We start from the raw sequence: 20,442 nt of genomic DNA on the forward strand, positions 1-20,442 counted from the left end.
TTAACAATCTGGTATCAGATGCTGCTATCAGTGGGCCTGACAGCTGAATTTCTAGTTTCCATTCTACCTGAGAGTCTTTCAGTAACCCTCACAAAAGCCTGGATGTCCATCTAGATAAAGAACTGCCACCACCCCCCACCCTCTCCCCCAAACTAAGCACAGCTCCAAAGTTGTTTTCCCAGGCAGGTCTGGAAGGACGTTTCCAGTAAATGGTGTAGAATGGAAAGAACCAAAACAAAACCACTCATGGCCCACCTTTCCCTCACTCCTTGTCCTGTGAGACATATCCAGAGCGGCTGTCAAGTCAATTACCTACCAAAGCCTACTTCAGAGAAGCTATTTCAGGATCAAACTTCTCCACTTAAATTTTTTTACATAGCCTGCACACCCCCCCCCCCAAATTCACAGTTTATTTCATGAAACAAAGAGCTACGGTAATTTAACACACAACATAGTGAAAGGAGATTCTGACAGTGCAGTGCGAATATCTTTTTCTGATCACAACTACAGATGACAGGAGAGAAAAGGGCACAGGACTGGCACCAAGCAAACCCTACTCATACAGCCTAAGAGATTAGGGAAAGGGACCTACTAGCTGCAGTTATATACTTATTATTCTCACACATGATAAATACTTAATATAATGAACTTTAATGTTCTGGGTGGATTTCTTTAAAAATATCTTTTCCATGGTTTAAAATTTTTTAAAAAAGAAAATAAGATGCTTTGTTTTTTCCTTTTGAACAAAGAGCTTTTCCTCTCTCATGATGTGGGAAGAGAGATAGGATGAAGAGGGGAGAACTAGGCAGGTGGAATTTACAGAGGAGATTTCGAGGTCTAAGTGGGATGCAGAGATAGGCCCCTAAGACTCGGGACAGCCCTGCCCAGCCTCGTACCTCTGCCTGAGTTCAAGTGTCTCAACCCGAGACAGACTTTGGGAAATAAAAGCAAATTCTTCTTTTAATCTTTATATAAAGCGCAAATGCTTCTATAACTATTGTTCCCTCCTTAGAAGTGATGTGGATAACCTCAGTAGGAACTCAGGAGGAGGAAATTGGGACAAAATACAGAATCTTGTTGAGGGTGTAAAAGCCATAACTGAAACAGAATGGCCAGGAGACATCTGGGCCAGGAGATGGCCTGTTGGCTAAAGCTGCTGGCTAAGTTGGCAAAGCAGAGAGGTAAACACGTTTGGTCTAGGGACAAAGGAGGGGTGAGTGAATGGGAAGGAACTGGCCAAACAGCACTTCCTGTTGGCAGTTGGTGAGCTGGGTGAATGGTAGGGCAGGGTAGCACCAACAGATTTCCCAGCCCTTGGGCCCCAGCTCAGGGCAGCAGTAACAGATAATCAGCAGTTATGAGGAATCATCTCTCAGACTGGACATTGCTCTAAACACCACATCTTGCCAGTCACAGGGGAAGGGCTCTGGCCTGCCTTTGAACAAAGTCAGCAGGCAGGTGCTCTCAGTACAGAACACAGCAATTCTCAGGGATAGGGTGGTAGAATCCACCAGTGAAGGAGAGGACTCCCTCCATTCAGGTAAGAGGGCAAAGGATCAAAAGAGAAGGAATTTTCCATCAGAATCTGGCACTCTCCCTGAGCTGGTGGTAGATCTAGCCCAGAGCTTGCCAGAGATTCCCTATGTCCACTGCCCGACTCTGAAATCTGAAAGCACCTGAGTGTTTGGGGGGTGGGCATGGGGTGGGCTGATGTAAAAGGTGGAAAACTGGTAGAAAAGAAAGGTAAGCTTGCCAATTGCCTTCTTATACTTCGGGAAAGCTATGTCCTTGTAGAGCCCAGCCCCCACAACCAGCTGCTCTGCCAAGGACAGATTTTCAGACTCTGCACAGCCCAGACAGAAGCAGTAGCGGCTGCCCAGCCAACGGCTCCACTTGGCCTTGATGCAACCCCCCCCCCCCCCCACCCCACCAACAGAGACCTCCACATGAGCGTGCGTGCATCACACGCACACCCAACCAGGGGACACTTACTCAACACAACCACTTCTGGGGCCATAAAGGACATTACAAAATGAGTCTGGAGCCCCAGGGCCCCTCAACTTCCTGTTATTTCCTGGTCAAAGGTTCATGAAAACAGCCTGAGAACCCAGGCAGGCATGTTAGGCTCACAGGGATCAGGTCTTATCTCTGTATCTCCTGTCAGTGACTAGCACCTGGCCTAGCACATATGAATGCTCAAGAAACCACCACTGATATCAGTTCTTCCCAAGTGTTCATCAGATGCCCTCAGTGGGGCTCTGTAGGGCTAGAGAAATAACTTCGAGAGCCCCTCTACCTTCCAACCTGATCAGTGGAATTGAATCCCATGCTTGACTCCAGAGTGGACTTTTTATTTCAAGTTACCATGTGTAAAGGTTGGAGGAAAAAGACCCAAGTCTGTCTGTCTCCTTGGCTGGGGCCCACTTGGATTTCCATACATGGTTTACACAACCACATGCCCCCACTGGCTAATGTCACAAGAGTTCTGAGTGTTGGGATATAAGGAAAGAGTAACAGTGGAAAAGTGGTGGGGTCTGTTTTTTAAGAGGGGAAAAGAAAGATGATTTCCCTTCCCCAAGAACCCTGGGGGCAGCTGGTCTGGTCATGTGACATTTACTCATATTACTTCTGTTCTGACTCTGCACACTTGTGACTGGAAGGAGCCTGGTTAAGAGCTGGAAGTGTATTTTGCTCTGGTTTAGGGTCTTGCCCTCTTCCAAGAGACCAGCAAGTCTGTGCCAATGTCTGTGTGCTCCCGGAGGACCAGCAAGATGGCGATATTGTCTGTCCAGCCACCATGGGCCAGAGCCCTGGCCCTGGTGCAGCCTTTCCCAGGGCCCAGGGACTCTGCTCTGCAGTTGCCAACTTCTTCTCTTCAGTACAGAGGGAGGATGGGGCCTTCCCAAGAGGCCTGAAGGACTGCCCACTCTTGGCAGCAAGTCCAGGTAGTTGCTGGCCTCCGGCCATCTGCTTCACCTGCTTCACCAGGCCTGGTGCTTGGCTGGGAAGCCCTGGTGTCTGCTCCAGCCCTGCAGGTGCTCTTCCTGAGGCCTGAGTTGTTGGCTCATATAAAAAAGCCTTGGCAGGGGGCTGAGAGAGAAGTCTGGCCTGGGTGAGTGATTTAACTGCTTGCCAGGAGTGCTCCGAAGGGACTGCTGCTTTACCCGGTGGCTGAAGGACAGGATCTGACACACTGCCTCTCTCTATGGCTCGCGGCATCTGCCCCAGACCTTTGCTGGCAGTCCACGAGCTTGACTCCAACACTGGCATCTTCTCATCAACCTGTGGTGTGACCTCATGAGGTGAAACAGCCCGTTCTTTCTGGTGAGGAGTTAGGTCTATGAGATCCATCACCAAAGCAGCTCTATTTTTTGATTGAGTATTCTGGTCCACGGGCCTCAGTGCTTTTTCTTTAGCTACCAGGGTCTGGACCACAGCTGATAGTACTTTTTCAGGAGGTGGGAGTCTCTGGGACAAAGAAGCATGGGATTTGTCTGGGGGCCTGTCTGAAGTCTGGGGTTTGGGACTGCTGGTGACTAGCAGTCTGTCTGGCGGTGGAAGTCTCAGGCCAGAAGGGACTGGGGTTTTCTCCAGTGACTGGGGCCTTGGGCTGGCAGCACCTATGGATTTATCCAGCCTTGGGTCAGCTGTCCCCAGAGGTCTTTCCAGTGGTTGGGACCTGACTGAGGGTGAGGAGCTTATGCCAGTCACTGAAGAGGGTTTGTCAGATAGTTGGGGTCTTGGTCCTGCCACTGCAGGTGGCCTGTCCAATGGCTTCTGGCTGGATACCAAGGATTGGGGTTTGGTCCCCGACCCAGCAAGGTCCCTGACCCTATCTACAGGCTGGGGCCTGGAGTCAGTTCTGTCAGAAGGTCTTTCAGGAAGCGGTGGCCTCTGACAAGTCCCTGTCAGAGCTTTTTTGGACAGTGACAGTGTCTGGTTGGTGTCAGCAGGCAGCTTATCCAACATTTTGGGCCCCTGAGCAGCCACTCCTGATGAATGCTCTGCCAGGTGAGTGCCTGGGCCTGGAGGCAGCGGTACTGGTGGAGGCACATACTCACGGATCTCCCCAGGTTCCAGAGGGTTGGGCCCACAGGGGTCATGCTCAGTACAAGACAAACGCCCATCCAATTTGGAGATGAAGAGCATCCCTTCCCGATGCTGCTTACAAAAGGAGCTGGGACACATCTCACAGAAGGAGGCTGCTTCCTTCCCACAGATGTCACACTGATGCCAAGGACACTCCCATTTCCCTAAAAACACAGATATGAAACACACGCTTAGGAAAACAAGCAAGGTGCATGAAATGAGTCATGGCCCTGAGCCTGGGTCAAAGGAGTGATTTCAAACTGCCACCTTCTGCAGAGAGCTCATGCCACTCACCTGACACCTCCCCTGCCCCAGAATCTGAGTATCCTCTACAACACATAAAAATAAAAGCCAAGTACAAGCAGCAACTGCGTATCAACTAAATATACAGGCAGGAGTAATTTCTTATTTCTAGGACTATTTCTAGCAAGGGGGAAAAAACCCAAAGCTCCCCTTAGCTGGAATGTGAAGATACTACTTCCACAGTTTTGCAAACTCCATTTGTCTAATATAGCCTTTCAATATTCAACTCTAAAGGGATAATCTCGGCTATTTAAACTTCTGCTTATTTGGTTATATTTAGGAACAGGGAGCAGATATACAAATGTGAAAAATTGAGATTTTCCTTTGCTCAGTTTCAAATCTTGCAACTAGCACAAATTTTACCTGTACAGTCCACACAGAACCAGTGGAAAAGACCCTGACCTACTGTCTATTTGCTCCCATTTCATGACACCTGAGAGTCTCTGCCATGGATGGTGTTTTCGCCCTGGCTCATAGTTTCCAAATAAACTATGCTAGTCCTGACTCCTGGCTCCTAGTCAAGACGAGTTCCATTGCAGCCTGTGCCAGCTACAATCCTGAGCTATTGATTCTGAAACAATTCTCCTTCTCCACTTCCTGGCACTGACAAGTCATGCTGTGGCCTTGCCCTCACACTACCTCCGTTTCTATTATTTTATTTCTCTGGCAACCATACATTGAAGGAAAGCTAGTTCAGGGACAAACTCCTCTCATTCCCACCCCAAAGTTTTCTCTCTGCAATTCCTGAGAGCAGGCCACTGGTGATGTTTAATCTCCTCAGCTGAAGTGGCTCCCTACTGCTTTCTTGCCTCTGTCAACAAACAGACCACCTATCCAAGTCCCCCCAAACTCTTCTAACTCCAAATCCCACTCAAAAGTTAGCAGCTTGGGCGCCTGGGTGGCTCAGTTGGTTAAACAACTGCCTTCGGCTCAGGTCATGATCCTGGAGTCCCAGGATCGAGTCCTGCATCGGGCTCCCTGCTCAGCAGGGAGTCTGCTTCTCCTTTTGACCCTCCCCCTCTCATGCTCTCTCACTCTCTCATTCTCTCTTGAATAAATAAAATCTTAAAAAAAAAAAAAAGCACCTTCTCCAGCCACAAATTCCTGACACTCTATCTGCCCAAGCAGCTCTCTCATGTGTCAGCAGATGGAGCTAAATCTCCTTCATAAGGGAGTGGGTGAAGGGAGCTCAAGGGTGTCTACTCCAGGGTATCTAGTCCACACCTCACTGACCGGAATAACCCCAAACTCCATACTGTCTCAACCTCTCTTTCTTTAGAAAGGAAACATGATTTAGTGGCCTTGAAGTCAGAAAACCTGGCTTTCAATCCAACTTCTCCATCTACATGCTCTATTGTGACAAGTCATCTCACCAAACTGGACTCTCAGTTTCCTCATCTGCATCATGGGAAGGTGAAAAGGTCTCATCTTTATGGGTTGCTGGGAGGATAAAATAACATAACATAAATGTAAATAAAGTGCTTGACATATAATGAGTAAGTTTCTGTTCCCTTCTCTATAACCTAGGATTCCAAAGCCTTTATTTCCAGAATGAGAACATGAACCATACCCCCTTCAACATTATGCATGGGAAGACCAAGGGCTCTGACAATTCTGGCAGAGAACAAAGAGCACTCTACATGGATTTTGACACCAACCTGCTGGTCGCTTGGTTAGATTTAGACAGTCAGCGTGGTAAACTTTTGGGCAGCCTGGCTTCTTACAGGAGACGAGCTGGCCAGCATCCCCACAGCTGAAACATTCATCCTCTCTCTCCTTTGTGATTTCACCCTGGGTCCTGCGCTTCCCCTGTTGCTTCTTCTTGAATTTCTTTGACTTTTCTTCTGTGGCAATGGGTTGATTCTAGAGGTCAGATATTGAGCAGTAAGCATTCTGTTGATATATTAGTTGTGTGATCTTGACCAGATTAACTATCCTCTCTGAGCCTCAGTCTCTCCTCTGGGAAGAGACAGTCCTCACAGACTATTGTAAAGATAAGAAAAAATGCAGGAAAGGCACCTCGCACATCATAGGTACCCAATAAATGGTTGCATTAATTCTAACTTTTCTATCAACTACTCCTGCCACCTGAATGAAATAAAAGAAAAATAAACTTATTTTTGTTAACACACAAGGCTAGCGTTAAAGGTAACATTACCCTTTCATTACGTTTTATTTTTGTGTTTGTCTAGGGGTGTATGTTTGTGTGTGCACACACACTTCTTTATTCAATAAACCTTCACTGGACACTTAAGAGTCAAATGCTAGGAAGGCACAGAAAACTAATTCATGGTCCTTGCCCTCAATAAGCTATGTGCCCTTTATCTATATCAAATTAGGTTCATATCCACTATTCCCCAAGACAGATCCTGGTGCAGCCAAGCAGGTCTCCTCCATGATCCCTGCAGCCCACACTTGGTTACCAAACCCCATGCGTTTCATCACATCATTTATCTTGGACTAGAAACATCCAGGACCAATCTGATTATTACTATCCCTCAGTGATCTCCCATTTCTAAACTTCTGCCCTCAAATTTCTCTTTCACTGATCCATGTGTGAAATACTACATAGATGTTAAGGATGCAAAAACTGACATCCCCAGTGAATATAACACCATTAAACTTAGGTTAAACTCAGTTACTATTTTGATTTATAGGTAATAAACTGGACACCTTAAGGAACAAGACCATTTAACCAACTGACTAAAGAAAAAAAACTCAATAAAATATAAACATAATTTTCCTCATTTAATAAAAGAATAATTGGGGGTGTTCAACATCTCTGTGTGTTTTTGCACAAAATGATTACTCCTGGGGTGCTTGAGTGGCTCAGTCAGTTAAGCAACTGCCTTTGGCTCAGGTCACGACCCGGGGTCCTGGGATCGAGCCCCACATCGGGCTCCCGGCTCCATGGGGAGCCTGCTTCTCTCCTCTCCCCGTGCCTGCCACTCTCCCTGCTTACGCCTTCTCCCTCTCTGTCAAATAAATAAATAAACTTTAAGAAAAAAAATAAAAAAGATCATGCCCCCTTTCTTTAGTTATTGGTTTCTGTGCTAATTTGCATTTTTCAGTTCTTAACACTGACTTCCAAATCAAAAAAGCATAATAGGAAATACCCAAGTGGAGTCACTGTATTTTTCATCAAAATTAAACTTCAATTTTTAGTGTGCTGTAACTTAGGATAGAAAAATCTGGATGCATGTTCATATATTATGGTCCATCCATTATATTAAAAAATTAAGTCACTAGAGAGACGATGGTTAAAAAGACTATGTGACAGCAAGGAAAAAGATTTTATAATATTTAAGAAATGCAGGATACAGACTTGTAAGTAATTCTTTACAGAATTATAAGCCAGTTAAAATGCACATAAAAACCCAGAGAGTAAGACACAAAAATGCTTATACTTTAAGATAATATTAAGGGTCCTATGTTTATCTACAAGTGTTATACTACACTTAGAATCTTAAATTCAATATTGGATTCTTTGAGATCTTTAAAAAGACAGAGAGAGAAGAGAGGGAGACACAGATACCAAGAATCTAAGAAGCTTATTAGGAAATGTGAGTGAGATGAGCTGAGACCAATAAAGACATGGGAAGTAACCTACTTTATGGATTCCTATCTTACAGCTTTTTTAGCTAGAAAGGTATCACCAATTAGAAGTCAGACTGCTCAAAAGAAATTCAACAACACCCATAGATCTGCTCTTGAATAACCAAACTGACCATCACAATGCTTAGTTAAGTGCCAGTAGCCCTACCGACAACTATCCAATGTCATTATTCCAAAGAGACATCTTAAAAAGTCAGCTATGCCACTGGTTAGGGAGGGAGGACCACACCATTATTCCCGATGGAAACATTTGGAAGGTACCTTTGGCCTTACACCCAAAAAGCCACTGCAGTTTGGGGCTCCACATTTGCAAACAGTCTTTCCATTCCCAAGACATTCTAGGTTGTAGTTGAAGGTAAGTTCAGTGCCTGCATAAAAGACCATGAAAATATTAATATCTATGGTTTTAATTACATTACTTCTGTATTAATCACAAAGGATACGGACTTGCAAGAGAACAGATTTTTCAGAGGATAGAAGGGATTTATTAACTCTAATCCCACTATATTAATGAAATACTAATACATTCGAATCCTATAATATTATTAATCAGCAAATACAACTTAGTAACAGAAAAACTTATACAGGTTAACAAGTAATATTTAAAATAACCTTTACTGTAGAGATGTTAATTATCCCAAGTTGTTTTGTGTTTCCTAATCAGATTCAAAATATATTAATTCATTACCAAAAACAAACAACAACTCACCTGTACACACTGATGTGCTAGGCACTGGGAATGCAAGTATGAAGAAAACCTGTTGATCTGTGCCAAATCTAGCAGAACTTAAGGGAGAGACATCTCAATACAGAGTAATACTAGAGAACTCTATACCACAAACTTGGGCCCTGGCTTTATATCCCTGTTACCACAGTCTAGCTGGGTGATTTGAGCCCTGAGTACATTTATTAAATGGAGAAACAACAACTGCACAAGCTTATTTAGAGAATAGGACATAATGCACACAGCAGTAATTTGTAAACTTTAAAAAGAGATGTACAGATTTAAAGTACAAATTGTCCCCTTTCTGTCAAAAGTGCATCTTATCAAAACTAAGAGAGGAAATAAAACACACAACCATTCAAATTTAAAGCACATTAGGGAAGGCCTAACAAATACAAGAATTTTATATATGTATAAAAAGAGATTAACTCTGGGTTGGGGTAATGGTTCACCATTAACGTGTAAAGTGATAATCATTTGGTCAAGATGACCAAATCTTGTAAGATTTCCTACTGCAGACTGACCTATCTTCCATCAATGAGATTAACTGATATATATAGTTTTTCATCTAATATTGGATTAATATAGATCATTATTTGTTTATTCAGCTAAGCAAATTATAAATCAGCTACCTTACATTTAGGGGTCCAAATGGTACAAAAACTAGAATCACTCATGGCCTGGTGAGAAGTTCACACTGCAAGGAACTTGCAGGAACCAAGACTGACCAAGATAAGAGCAGGGTTCTGTCTCCCCTCTCACATTTATGGCAAAATACTGCACTGAATGATAGATAATTCTACTCACTTTATTCCTTATCAAACAATTTATGAGTATATAACTGAATTTTCATTAATTTAATGTGCAAATAATACAACTCAACCATATACACAAATATAAGATAGCAGGATAGTTGACATAACCTACTGCTTACTCACCATCCACTATGTAAACATAACCACACAAGGGATAAATCAGAAGGCAGTGGTGTGCATAAAGGAAAGATTCATACCATTCTAAAAAAGAGCCCAATATACAACAATCCTTGAGGTCTGCACTTATGGGGATGAAAGGCATTGGAGAAAAGAAAAACAAGGAGTATGACACATTTGGTAGAAAGTATAACAGGTATTGAAGACTACATGAAGCTGAATGAGGAAAGAGAGCAAGCTGAAAAGTTCTGATTCCATCTGTCAAGGCTGCAGCTCCATAGGAACTCTGCATAGTACTGAGCTTTCTGTCTTGTTCCTCTCATTCCACCCATGCAGACTGGAAATCAAGTGAGAACAAGAACAAGGTCTCTGAATTCCCATACCATGCTACTTGAGCTAAGTGAATATGGGAAAAGAGAGAAGAAAAATTTGTGGCTAGAAATGGTAGAGGAATCTATCACCATGGACAAAGACTTAAGTTACAAGTACAGATGTACTGAAAGCAGCGAGAAGAGATAGAAGGACTGAAGTTATGGGCCTGGATAGTATTTGAGTAATTAATACATAGGACACGACCCCAGGGTGGTTAGAGGTGCCAGACCCAAGAATCCAAGTAACACAGGTATATAATACCATATACTTCACAACATTTTTACAAGGAGTAAATATGAGAATATGCTTGGAGTAGTGTCTGGCAGTGGTGCCAGGGGCTGAGGGGAGAGAAAATGGGGAATTAGCATTTAATGGATACAGAGCTTCACTTGGGGAAGATGAAAGGGTTAAAGAGATGGATGGAGGTGATAGCTGAACAACAAGGTGAATGGACCTACTGCCACAAAACTGTACAATTAAAAAATGGTTAAATGATAAACTTTATGTTATGTATATTTTGCCATACCACCATCACCACCAAAAATATTCCATGCCAAGTACCACCTGGAAAGTCTTTTCTGTATTCCCAAGAGTTTGCAGACCTCATTTTGGATTACAGGACATATGGGATGTTTAGATGATAAAACCTGAAATTCCTTTCTTAGCTCCAGAATCCTTAACTGATTCTTACCTGCTTTAATGTCACTCAGGGCAAAAAGGCCAACACGGGTATCTCCATTCACAGACCATTTCTGTGTTTCACAGTTGGGCTGGCAGCAATGATTCATGAACCGAGCATAGTTTCCTTTGGGACCAGCGTCAATGATCCGGTCCTAGAATTCCAAGAGATGATGCTCATTAGATACTTCCTATATATTCTAACAAGCTAGAGTTCCTATTTGTATAATTTGATTCTCCCAGGAGTGGTTCTCAAAGTGTAGTCACTAATCTATCACTAGCACCATATCAATTATTTGTTGGAAATACAAATTCTTGGGCTGCACTTCAGATATACTAAAAGCAGAAACTCTGAGGGAGGGCCCAGCAATCCGTGTTATAACAAGCCCAGTAGGTAATTTTGATTTATGCTGAAGTTTGAGGACCACTGCCCTAGAAGCAGCAGCTTGCCCCATCCTCTCAATTTGGTGGTCCTGAACCCTGGGGCTACACATTAGAAATCAGCTAAGGAGTTTTTAATACTGATGTTGAGACCCCATCCCAAATGAAGATCTGAATATCTGGAGGTGATGATCTCACAAACCAAAGGGTTCAACTTAATAAATGTTCATGAAGTTTTACACCAGGAAAGAATTGTTATAATAGCCAATGGAAGGGGTCGGGGATTGCTAGCAGACCTTAGTATTCAGGTACAAGGAAGAATGTCAAATACACAGAAAATAAACATATTAGAATGCTGGAATTAGGAATGAGTCCCAAATATAATTCTAGGCACCAATGAAATTAAACTCATCAGCAAATTCCTATGATTGGAAAGATGACTTGGGTTCAGAAGCGGAGTTCTACAATTTATATGACCTTGTCAATGAACTAAATATTAACAAATCAGTTTCTGAATCTGTAAAATAAAAGGATGAAAGAATGATTATTTACTTGGCTGGCTTCAGGTTTTAATCTAATAGGAAAAATACTAAAAGACGTAATACCCAACTTGTATAGGACAGTTCAAAAAGAATGCAAACAGTAGCTCTGCTGACTCTGGCAAGGGATGTGTGGCCAGAAATGAGCAAATTTAGCTACTCCAGAACCTCGACAAAGCAAACCCTACAAATATAAGGGAAAGACGCTGTTTTGGGCAGTGAATTACATGCCTACAAACACTATGGCTGGGACAATATCAATTTCACAATCTTATAACAATGGAAATAACACTTACTTTGTCTAGAGTAAGCATATAGAAATTAGTGATATCATGTTCTTGGGCATAACGGATTCGAGCTCTGCACTCTTCTTCATCTATTAGCTCACCCACATACTCATTCACAAATTCACCCTAGAACAAGAAATAGTTCTTAATGGCAAAAAGCACAACTGTATTCCCAGGTACACCTTATTTTAAAAAAAAATTAATGAAAATAACAATCTCCAAAGCAGTTCATGTACATGTACCTAATCAATTTAACAAAGGTTTATTCAAGAAACATAAATATGATGCTTCAACTATTTGACAATGAAAAACACCTCCTCACTCCTATCACTGTCACCAGGAGAAAGACTGGGAATGGACATTAAAGATCAACCAACATGGAAGTAAGTAAACTAGGGCTCCATTAAAATAGTCAAGGGGTTGAAAAAATAATTTTACATGTATATAATTTAGTAATATTATAGTCTTATATGATACAAACACTCTCTCATCTCAAATGATATAAATATAAATCCCTTGAACTGCCCCAAAACCTGAAAGTCAATTTCCATAAACTATGTTCCTTTTCCTTGGAATATACCCTGCCTGCTGCCCTTCCACATTTATAATACTGTCCTCCTGACTCACTCTGCTACAGTCATACTGGCTTTCCCTCATGCTGTCCAATTTGACAGCAATGCTTTAACACTCACCTAGCCTAAGCCAACAACTACTTATATTTCAATTCTCAACTTAAAAGATTCTCAGAGTCAAAGCTAGTTTCAGGCCCTTACCATTTACCATATGCCTCCAGAACCCATTGTGCTTCCACACTGGGTGACTACTTGATCAATGTCTTGCCCCCTTAGAATGTAAACTTTATGAAAGCACGGCCTATGCCTCTCTTACTTAACACTGCATTTGCAGCACAATGCCTGGCACACAGCAGACACATAATAGCTACTTAGCAAATAACGAAACAGACCAGCCAATATTCATTTCCTTTTCTAGAAACAAACTTCAATAAAATTCTTTAGAAAGCATAAATAGAGTAAGGTTTATTTTATTAAAATGTCAAATAAGATTGATTCTACACAAAGACTATATAATATTCTCTATTAGAAACTTGCAGGTCCATGAGAGACTATGGACTCTGAGAAACAAACTGAGGGTTTTAGAGGGGAGGGGGGTGTGGGATGGGTTAGCCCGGTGATGGGTATTAAGGAGGGCACGTATATGCAAACAATGAATCATGGAACACTACATCAAAAACTAATGATGTAATGTATGGTGACTAACATAACACAATAAAAATTAAAGAAAAGAAACTTGCAGGTCCTTCTAAGTTTGAAGTTGAAGATGTTACTGCACTTTTATTAGAGGCCTAATCCTCTTCTTCATTTTCCATGAACCAAAACCGATTTTCCCTTAGTAAAAAGTTTTTATTTTATTAGGTGATTAACACCTCTGTATCACATACTATCCCCTTCCTCTTAACTACAAGTTCCAGAATTGTCACAAAAGAGAAAGTAAGGCCATAGTATCTCTATGAATTTCCTTCATTTTTTCATCCTCACACACCATGAACATGAGCAATACTAAGGACTTTAGAGGTAAAGGAGACTATTCTCAAGCACCTAATCTCTAGAAGGAAAAAAAAAACACTCTAGAAGGACACAGCAAGACCCAACAGTAAGGTTAATCCTTAACACTATGTTATCTTTCCTCTGATGATCATTTTCTCATATTCATCAAGAATAATTACTCATATTAAGTAATTGCAAAGAAGAAAAAAAATCTGGAAATTATGAAAAATTTTCTTCACCTTTTTAATATCTGTTTTTGTCCTGAGACCCCAGCCCCTCTGTAATGTTCGGAAAATTTCAACCTCTGGATACTGGCGCTTAGTGAAGCACTGGTTTTGGCAGCGTCCTCCGGCAGGACATACTGTGGGGTGGCACTCATAGAGCAGCATGCGATTGATGCACTCAGAGTCTATCCCACAGGGGTTATCATCAGTAGCTTTACAGTTGCAACGGGGAATTTCGGACAAATCTGCAGTGAAGATCTGTACCCTGCCAATAGGACGGTTCACCTGCAGAAGAAACACATACTACAGAACATCAGGCAAGTCAACACAAGACAACTCAGGACCTATAGAAGGTAGACTTCTTTTCTTTGAAGTTGCATGCCACATTTTACATGATTTTGAACTTAGGGCATTATTCACAACAGCTAAATGGGGTACAAATAATGGAATATTATTCAGCTTAAAAAGAAAGGAAATCCTGACACGTTACAATATGGATGAACCTGGAAGACATTATGTTATGTGAAATAAGCCAATGATTAAAAAAAAACAAATATTGTATGTATATAAGGTACTTAGAGTAGTGAAAATCATAGAGGAAAAAGTATAATGGTAGTTGCCAAGCAACAAGGAGGGGAGAATGGGGAGTTAATGTTTAATGGGTACAGAGTTTCAGTTTAACCAGATGAAAAGAGTTCTAGAGATGGATGGTGGTAATGGATGCAAACATTATGAATGCATTTAATATCACTGAACTATATAAAAATGATTAAACTAATAAATTTTACATTATCTATATTTTACAATAAAAAATTGGAGGAAAAAAAGATTAAGGCAATCTGACATAAAGCCTCACTTAATATACACATTAGGGATCCCACAAAAATTTTTAAAAAATCATTTTATGAAAATCATAATTTCAAAGCTGGTAGGCCAAGTTAAGTATAAACTGGGTTTCTGCTATTACCACATGGTGGCGCCATGTTAGCTGCTACATTTTTGTTTTATAAAGATTTTTTATTTATTTGATAGAGACACAGAGAGAGAGGGAACACAAGCAGGGGGAGTGGGAGAGGGAGAAGCAGGCTTCCCGCCGAGCAGGGAGCCCGATGTGGGGCTCGATCCCAGGACCCTGGGATCATGACCTGAGCCGAAGGCAGACACTTAATGACTAAGCCATGCAGGCGCCCCTAAAAAAAAAAAAAAAATTCTTCATAAAAAAAAATTCTTAAGTGGTAAATGGTTGGCATGAAAATGTCTCTGGGTAACTGGGATTCTTTCTGTATGTGAAGAAATAATTTTAATATTTATTATCACAGTTTGAAATCTTTTTAATAGACTACAGCAATGTCACTCATGTATTTATTTAGTAGTGGTGCTAGTACTAAAAACTACAGTGAATAAAACAGAGATCAAACAGCTGCTGTAACACTGAAGCCGTGAGCATTTTCTGAGAAAAAAATAGACATTCCATAACAGATGGATTTGTGCACATGAGTTCCCCCCTACCTGTTATTATTTCACTTGGAATAGCCAAACTGTGAGTCTTCAAAAACCCATCCCATACATAAAAATTGGCTTTTCAGGAGTTTTATGATTCTGATAAATCACTTCACTTGCAAGATTATTGTGAGATTAAGAAATATATGTAAAAAGTCTAGTACAGAGTCTATCAGCCTCTTAAACATGGTAGATACTATGATTATTTTTTCTTTTAATGTTCTTTTAATTATTTGTCACATCAAATATTCTAGATTATCACATCCATTCAATCTAAAATCACTATGACTGGGACACCTGGGTGGCTCAGTCAGTTAAGCATCCGGCTCTTGAGCTCAGGGTCGTGAATTTGAGCCCTGCATTGGGCTCCCAGCGTGGAGCCTACTTAAAAAAAAAAAAAAAAATATATATATATATATATATATATATATAAAATAAAATGAAATCACTATGATTAGCAAAACAGTTATTTCCATCCTCTAAATTCCCAAAAGGGGGGGGCGCCTGGGTGGCTCAGTCATTAAGCGTCTGCCTTTGGCACAGGTCATAATCCCGGGGTCCCAGGATTGAGCCCCGCATCACCTGCTTCTCCCTCTCCCACTCCCTCTGCTTGTGTTCCCTCTCTCACTGTGTCTCTCTCTGTCAAATAAATAAATACAATCTTTTAAAATAAATAAATAAATTCCCAAAAGGTTCCATTTCTAACATTTTAGTTTTTGCCTCTTCTTGAACAATATTATAAAATCTCCAATCTGTTTATAGAAATAAACTGTCCTCAAACCAGTTCTTGATAACACCTTACAAGGATGTAACTCTGCCAGATCTCTTCCCAGATACTTCAAAATACTGGCAAAGGCTGTACACTTCTTGGGGCACCTGGGTGGCTCAGATGGTTAAGGGTCTGTGCTTGGTTCAGGTCATGAACCCAGAGTTCTGGGATCAAGCCTCCTGTCGGGCTCCCAGCTCAGCGGGGAGACTGCTTCTGTTGCTTCCCCTGCTTGTGTGCTCTGTCTCTCCTCATAATAAATAAATAAAATCTTAAAAAACAAAACAAAACAAACCTGTAAACTTTTTGTTAATGGAGGAATACTACTACCACATGTAAATGGAAGTCACAACCCTGAGGAAAGCAAACTCTAAGGGGACAGACGGTAAGGACTGACTCACTCACCTCCGATCGCAGGTCCTACACATAGGGCATCAGAACATACCTGTCTGTTTCAAGGTATGTTTACCTGACCTCCCTCCCATAAAAGTTTCACCCTACTCCTTTTCTCTCTATAAAGATATGTTTCAACCATTCTTTCTTAACATCCGATCTAACTTGTTATTAATCCCAAGTAAGTTTCTTGCCTAACATAACATACAAGCAAAAACAAACAAAAATACCCCCACATGATTAAGAACAATATAGATACATAAGTACAGTTTAATGCTCACTCTATATCAGGGATTAACAAACCTCTCCTGTAAAAGGCTAGACAGTAAATACTTTGGGCTCTACAGGCTACAGATGTAGCTCAATTCTGTCACTGTGGCATAAAAGAAGCAAAAGACAATTTCTACATAAGCGTGGATGAGTGTCAAAACGTCATTTATGGGCACTGATATTTGAATTTCATGTAATCTTCATGTCCCTAGAATTATTCTTCTCATTTTAATTTTTTTCCCAACCATAGTAGGCCAGATTTGGCCCATGGACTATAGTTTGCCAACCCTTGTTCTAACATTTTTCCTGGAAATGTATTTGTTTTTAAAAAGGTGGGGAGGGGGTATGGAGGAAAGAAGTTGGCTTCTAAATTCTCTGATTTAGATCACTCCCCAGGAAGCTGCTCTCTCAAGAGCTCATTATGCTTGATGTACAACTCTGAAATGCCTCCCTTGCTGTTGTCTGACACCTAAGACTGTGGGAACCAGATTCTTCTCCCCCTTTTGAGGCCTAACTACACTTAGAACTCCACGCACAATAACTCCATTTGAACTCTCAGTACACCACCACCAGCGTCCATTTAGACCCAATTTTAGGTTTTGAGTGTATTTTCTTCAGCAGTTTTATTTGTAAGGATTGATATTTTATGAATTTTATTTTCTTAGAGGTCTTCTAAAGATCAAAAAGAAAATTCACTTAAAAAAAAAAAGAAGAAAAAAAACCCCTCATTCTATCCTGCAACTACTATGTACATCCATTAAAACCCCTTAAAAAGGGCGCCTGGGTGGCTCAGATGGTTAAGCGTCTGCCTTCGGCTCGGGTCATGATCCCAGGGTCCTGGGATCGAGTCCCGCATCAGGCTCCCTGAATCTTGGGAGCCTGCTTCTCCCTCTGCCTCTCTCTCTCTCTCTCTCATGAATGAATAAATAAAATCTTAAAAAGAAAAAAACCCTTAAAAAATCTAAGCTATATTATGGAATTTTAGTGTTCTTAATTTCCTGTAACTCATAACATTTTACTGTTTCACCGTTATTCATAGTTACTCATCAGTCATTCCCACCTTTACCAAAAGAGACTAAACTAACAAAACAGAAAAATGATGGAATTACAAAACCTTATGCATGTAACAGCGAAATAGTGACGCTTTAGTTTCTCTGTTGCATTGCCCAAAGTATTAAGTCATCTTTCCAGAAAGTATGAAAGGTTAGAGATAACATCTTTGTAGTCTGCTTTTAGTAGGGTTGCTTTAAAAATCCAGGACACCTGATTAAATCTGAATTTCAGATTTTTTTTTTTAAATAGTTTTTTTAGTTTCAGTATGTCCCATGGAATACTTGGGATATACTTGACCACATTAGACTCTAAAGATAGTGATGAAATTGATCTCTACATGAAACCTCAGACTCCAAGACTTCAGAAACTCAAATATCAATGGCTATACTAACAATGAATTTCTATTGACAAAAAAGAAATATGGTATTCTTATTCAGGCATGACATCACCACAAATATTTTACAACAAGAACCCGGGCAGTCTCATTCTGTTAATAGAGCTAATGGTATTCTTTCATGTTTTCTGATGTTTGAACATTGCAATTAACAATAAAAATTGGGTTTTTAAAGAGAGGTTTTAATAAATACTTACTAAAATGTCTAAAAAAATTTGTTCATTATTCCTGTATTTTTACTTCTATAAATTATTCATAAAAATGATTTAAAACATTGAAAAATACAAAGGGTCCGTTGCACCCAGATGATAAATGGTGAAGACTCTTTTACTAGGCACATTAGGGGTTAGGTACACATAACATGAATTCTCCTGACCTTGGGAAACCTAATCATACTGGTTACCTAAAATATCTTTAGTATCAGCCATTACCAAGAAGACTTACCATGTGTATTATTCATACTATCTAAGGGCTATTTATCATTTTTTATCATGCTTGAGTCGCCTTCAAACTGCAAGATGTTGCCTGTGCACAGACTCTAATCCACTCCACTTCTATAAGAAGACTTTCCAAGGCAACAGAAACAGTTATCAACACACAACTGACTTTATAGAAGCTGTAGACAATGTGCTAGGAATGGTGCTCTGGAACTTTTTCTTATCTTCCTTCAAGTTCACACCTCTACCCAAAAGCAACTCTGCTTCTGCTTCCAAACCTCTTCATGAACACAGCAGGAAAACAGTACTCTATAACAGGGTCTCTCCTGGAGATAGTCTCCTGCGTTTTTTTCTCACCTTTATATGTTTGTAAGGTGGCGGCTTCTTGTCATTCTTTCGGTCTTCCTGCAGCTGTCTTAGCTCTTTTTGGGCCTTTAACTCCTCAAACCTTGCTGCAGCTTCCTGAAGAGCTAAGAAAACACACAGCACAAGTCACTTAATCTTGGGTGGAGTTGTTTATTTTGCCGTTTTTTCCCCTTTAAAGTTGGAGAAAATCCATGTTTTAGACAACAATCAGCCAGCAACTGGGGCGCCTGGGTGGCTCAGTCATTTAAGTGTCTGCCTCCAGCTTAGGTCATGATCTCGGGGTCTTGGGATCAAGCCCCATATCGGGCTCCCTACTCAGCGGGGAGCCTGCTTCTCCCTCTCCCCCCTCACCCCAACTCGTGCTCTCTCTCTCAAATAAATAAATAAAATCTTAAAAAAAAAAAATCAGCCAGCACTATATAGACAACTAAGAATTACATATTACTGCTATTTTCAAGTTAATTTATAGTCCCCAGGGTATTCAGATATAGCATTAAGACAAAACATAACCTACCACTACATGGCACAATATAGACTACCACCTTCAGAGGAAAATTTAAAACAAAACCAAAACAAATCCAGCTAAATGATTTGAAAAAGCCACCAAATAACATCTCCTAACAACAACAACAAGACTGTATCTGTTCAGCAAAGTCACTGTGCTTAATTAAGCCTAATTCTTTCCTCAGTTCCGAACCTCCTGCCTCCAGAAACATTCTGTCTCCTAGGTGCCAAATAACATGCTGCATTCCTCTGGAAGAAATTCGAAGTTCAAGTTTTCCTCTCCTTCTTGCCTGATTCTCTGAAGAGCACCCGTCCTAGTCTCTCCTAAGATTCACTCTGTAAACGTCCATTATTAGCTGTAATGATACGTAGACCTTCAGAGCTGATTTTATTCAAGTCCTGTACTTTCATGTGCTTAAAATTAAAAGACTGTAGTATCTTAGAAGTCCAACAAAATCTTAAGATTCTCATTCTTTTCCACTTAAAACAAGCTTTTCATTCTTTTTCAAAATTCGTTCTTTGTAACCTAGATTAAAAACTCTGAAAAGAACTCCAATTCTTGCCCCTCTTTCCTCTCTGTAGCTTTCCCCATATTCTGTCAATTCTTTAAAGAAAAGGGTCCATCCCCTTTTCCCCATTTCCCTGTTAAACATTTAACAGAGCTTTTGTTGTGTGTGTGTGTGTGTGTGTGTTTTAAATAATCACTCCTTTCTTGATTCTATTATTCAGCATGTCCTGACTAGTCTGTTTACTTAATGTCTATTCAAGTACCCATCATCCTCACCACCCCAGGGACACCTCACTTCACAATCTTGTCATCTCTGCCTGGAACTACCAAAACAGCCACATCACAGACATCACTGGCCACAGCCTCTCACCTTCTATAGTCCCAAAACTCAAAGATCCCTAAAAATTCTGCTCTGACCATGTAAACTTACCTACCACCTTTTCTGGCTAACAGCCCTGTGTTCCCCCAACCCCATATTAAACTATACCACATAACTAGAGGTCATTCACTCAACATGTTAGATTTAACATATGCTTTCACAT

General features: G+C 40.9%; 1 protein-coding gene across 6 annotated transcripts in view; it reads right to left on the reverse strand.

Annotated features, from left to right (window-relative positions):
• Window positions 1–701: 701 nt before the first annotated feature.
• NSD1 (nuclear receptor binding SET domain protein 1) overlaps window positions 702–20,442 on the reverse strand; it is a 143,544-nt gene continuing 123,803 nt past the window's right edge. For 5 of the 6 annotated variants that reach the window (XM_027606131.2, XM_027606133.2, XM_027606134.2 and 2 more), the window contains 7 exons: window positions 18,880–18,992; window positions 13,725–13,994; window positions 11,930–12,046; window positions 10,727–10,868; window positions 8,269–8,375; window positions 6,051–6,255; window positions 702–4,253 (listed from right to left, as the gene is read on the reverse strand). In XM_027606131.2, coding sequence (XP_027461932.2) covers window positions 2,623–4,253; window positions 6,051–6,255; window positions 8,269–8,375; window positions 10,727–10,868; window positions 11,930–12,046; window positions 13,725–13,994; window positions 18,880–18,992 — 2,585 coding nt within the window. In that variant the 3' untranslated portion in view covers window positions 702–2,622. The remainder of the gene's footprint in view (window positions 4,254–6,050; window positions 6,256–8,268; window positions 8,376–10,726; window positions 10,869–11,929; window positions 12,047–13,724; window positions 13,995–18,879; window positions 18,993–20,442) is intronic. The other variant, XM_027606135.2, reaches the window with a different exon arrangement.

This window comes from Zalophus californianus, chromosome 5 (genome assembly GCF_009762305.2).
Source record: "Zalophus californianus isolate mZalCal1 chromosome 5, mZalCal1.pri.v2, whole genome shotgun sequence".
In the NCBI taxonomy this organism is placed as follows: Eukaryota; Metazoa; Chordata; class Mammalia; order Carnivora; family Otariidae; genus Zalophus; species Zalophus californianus.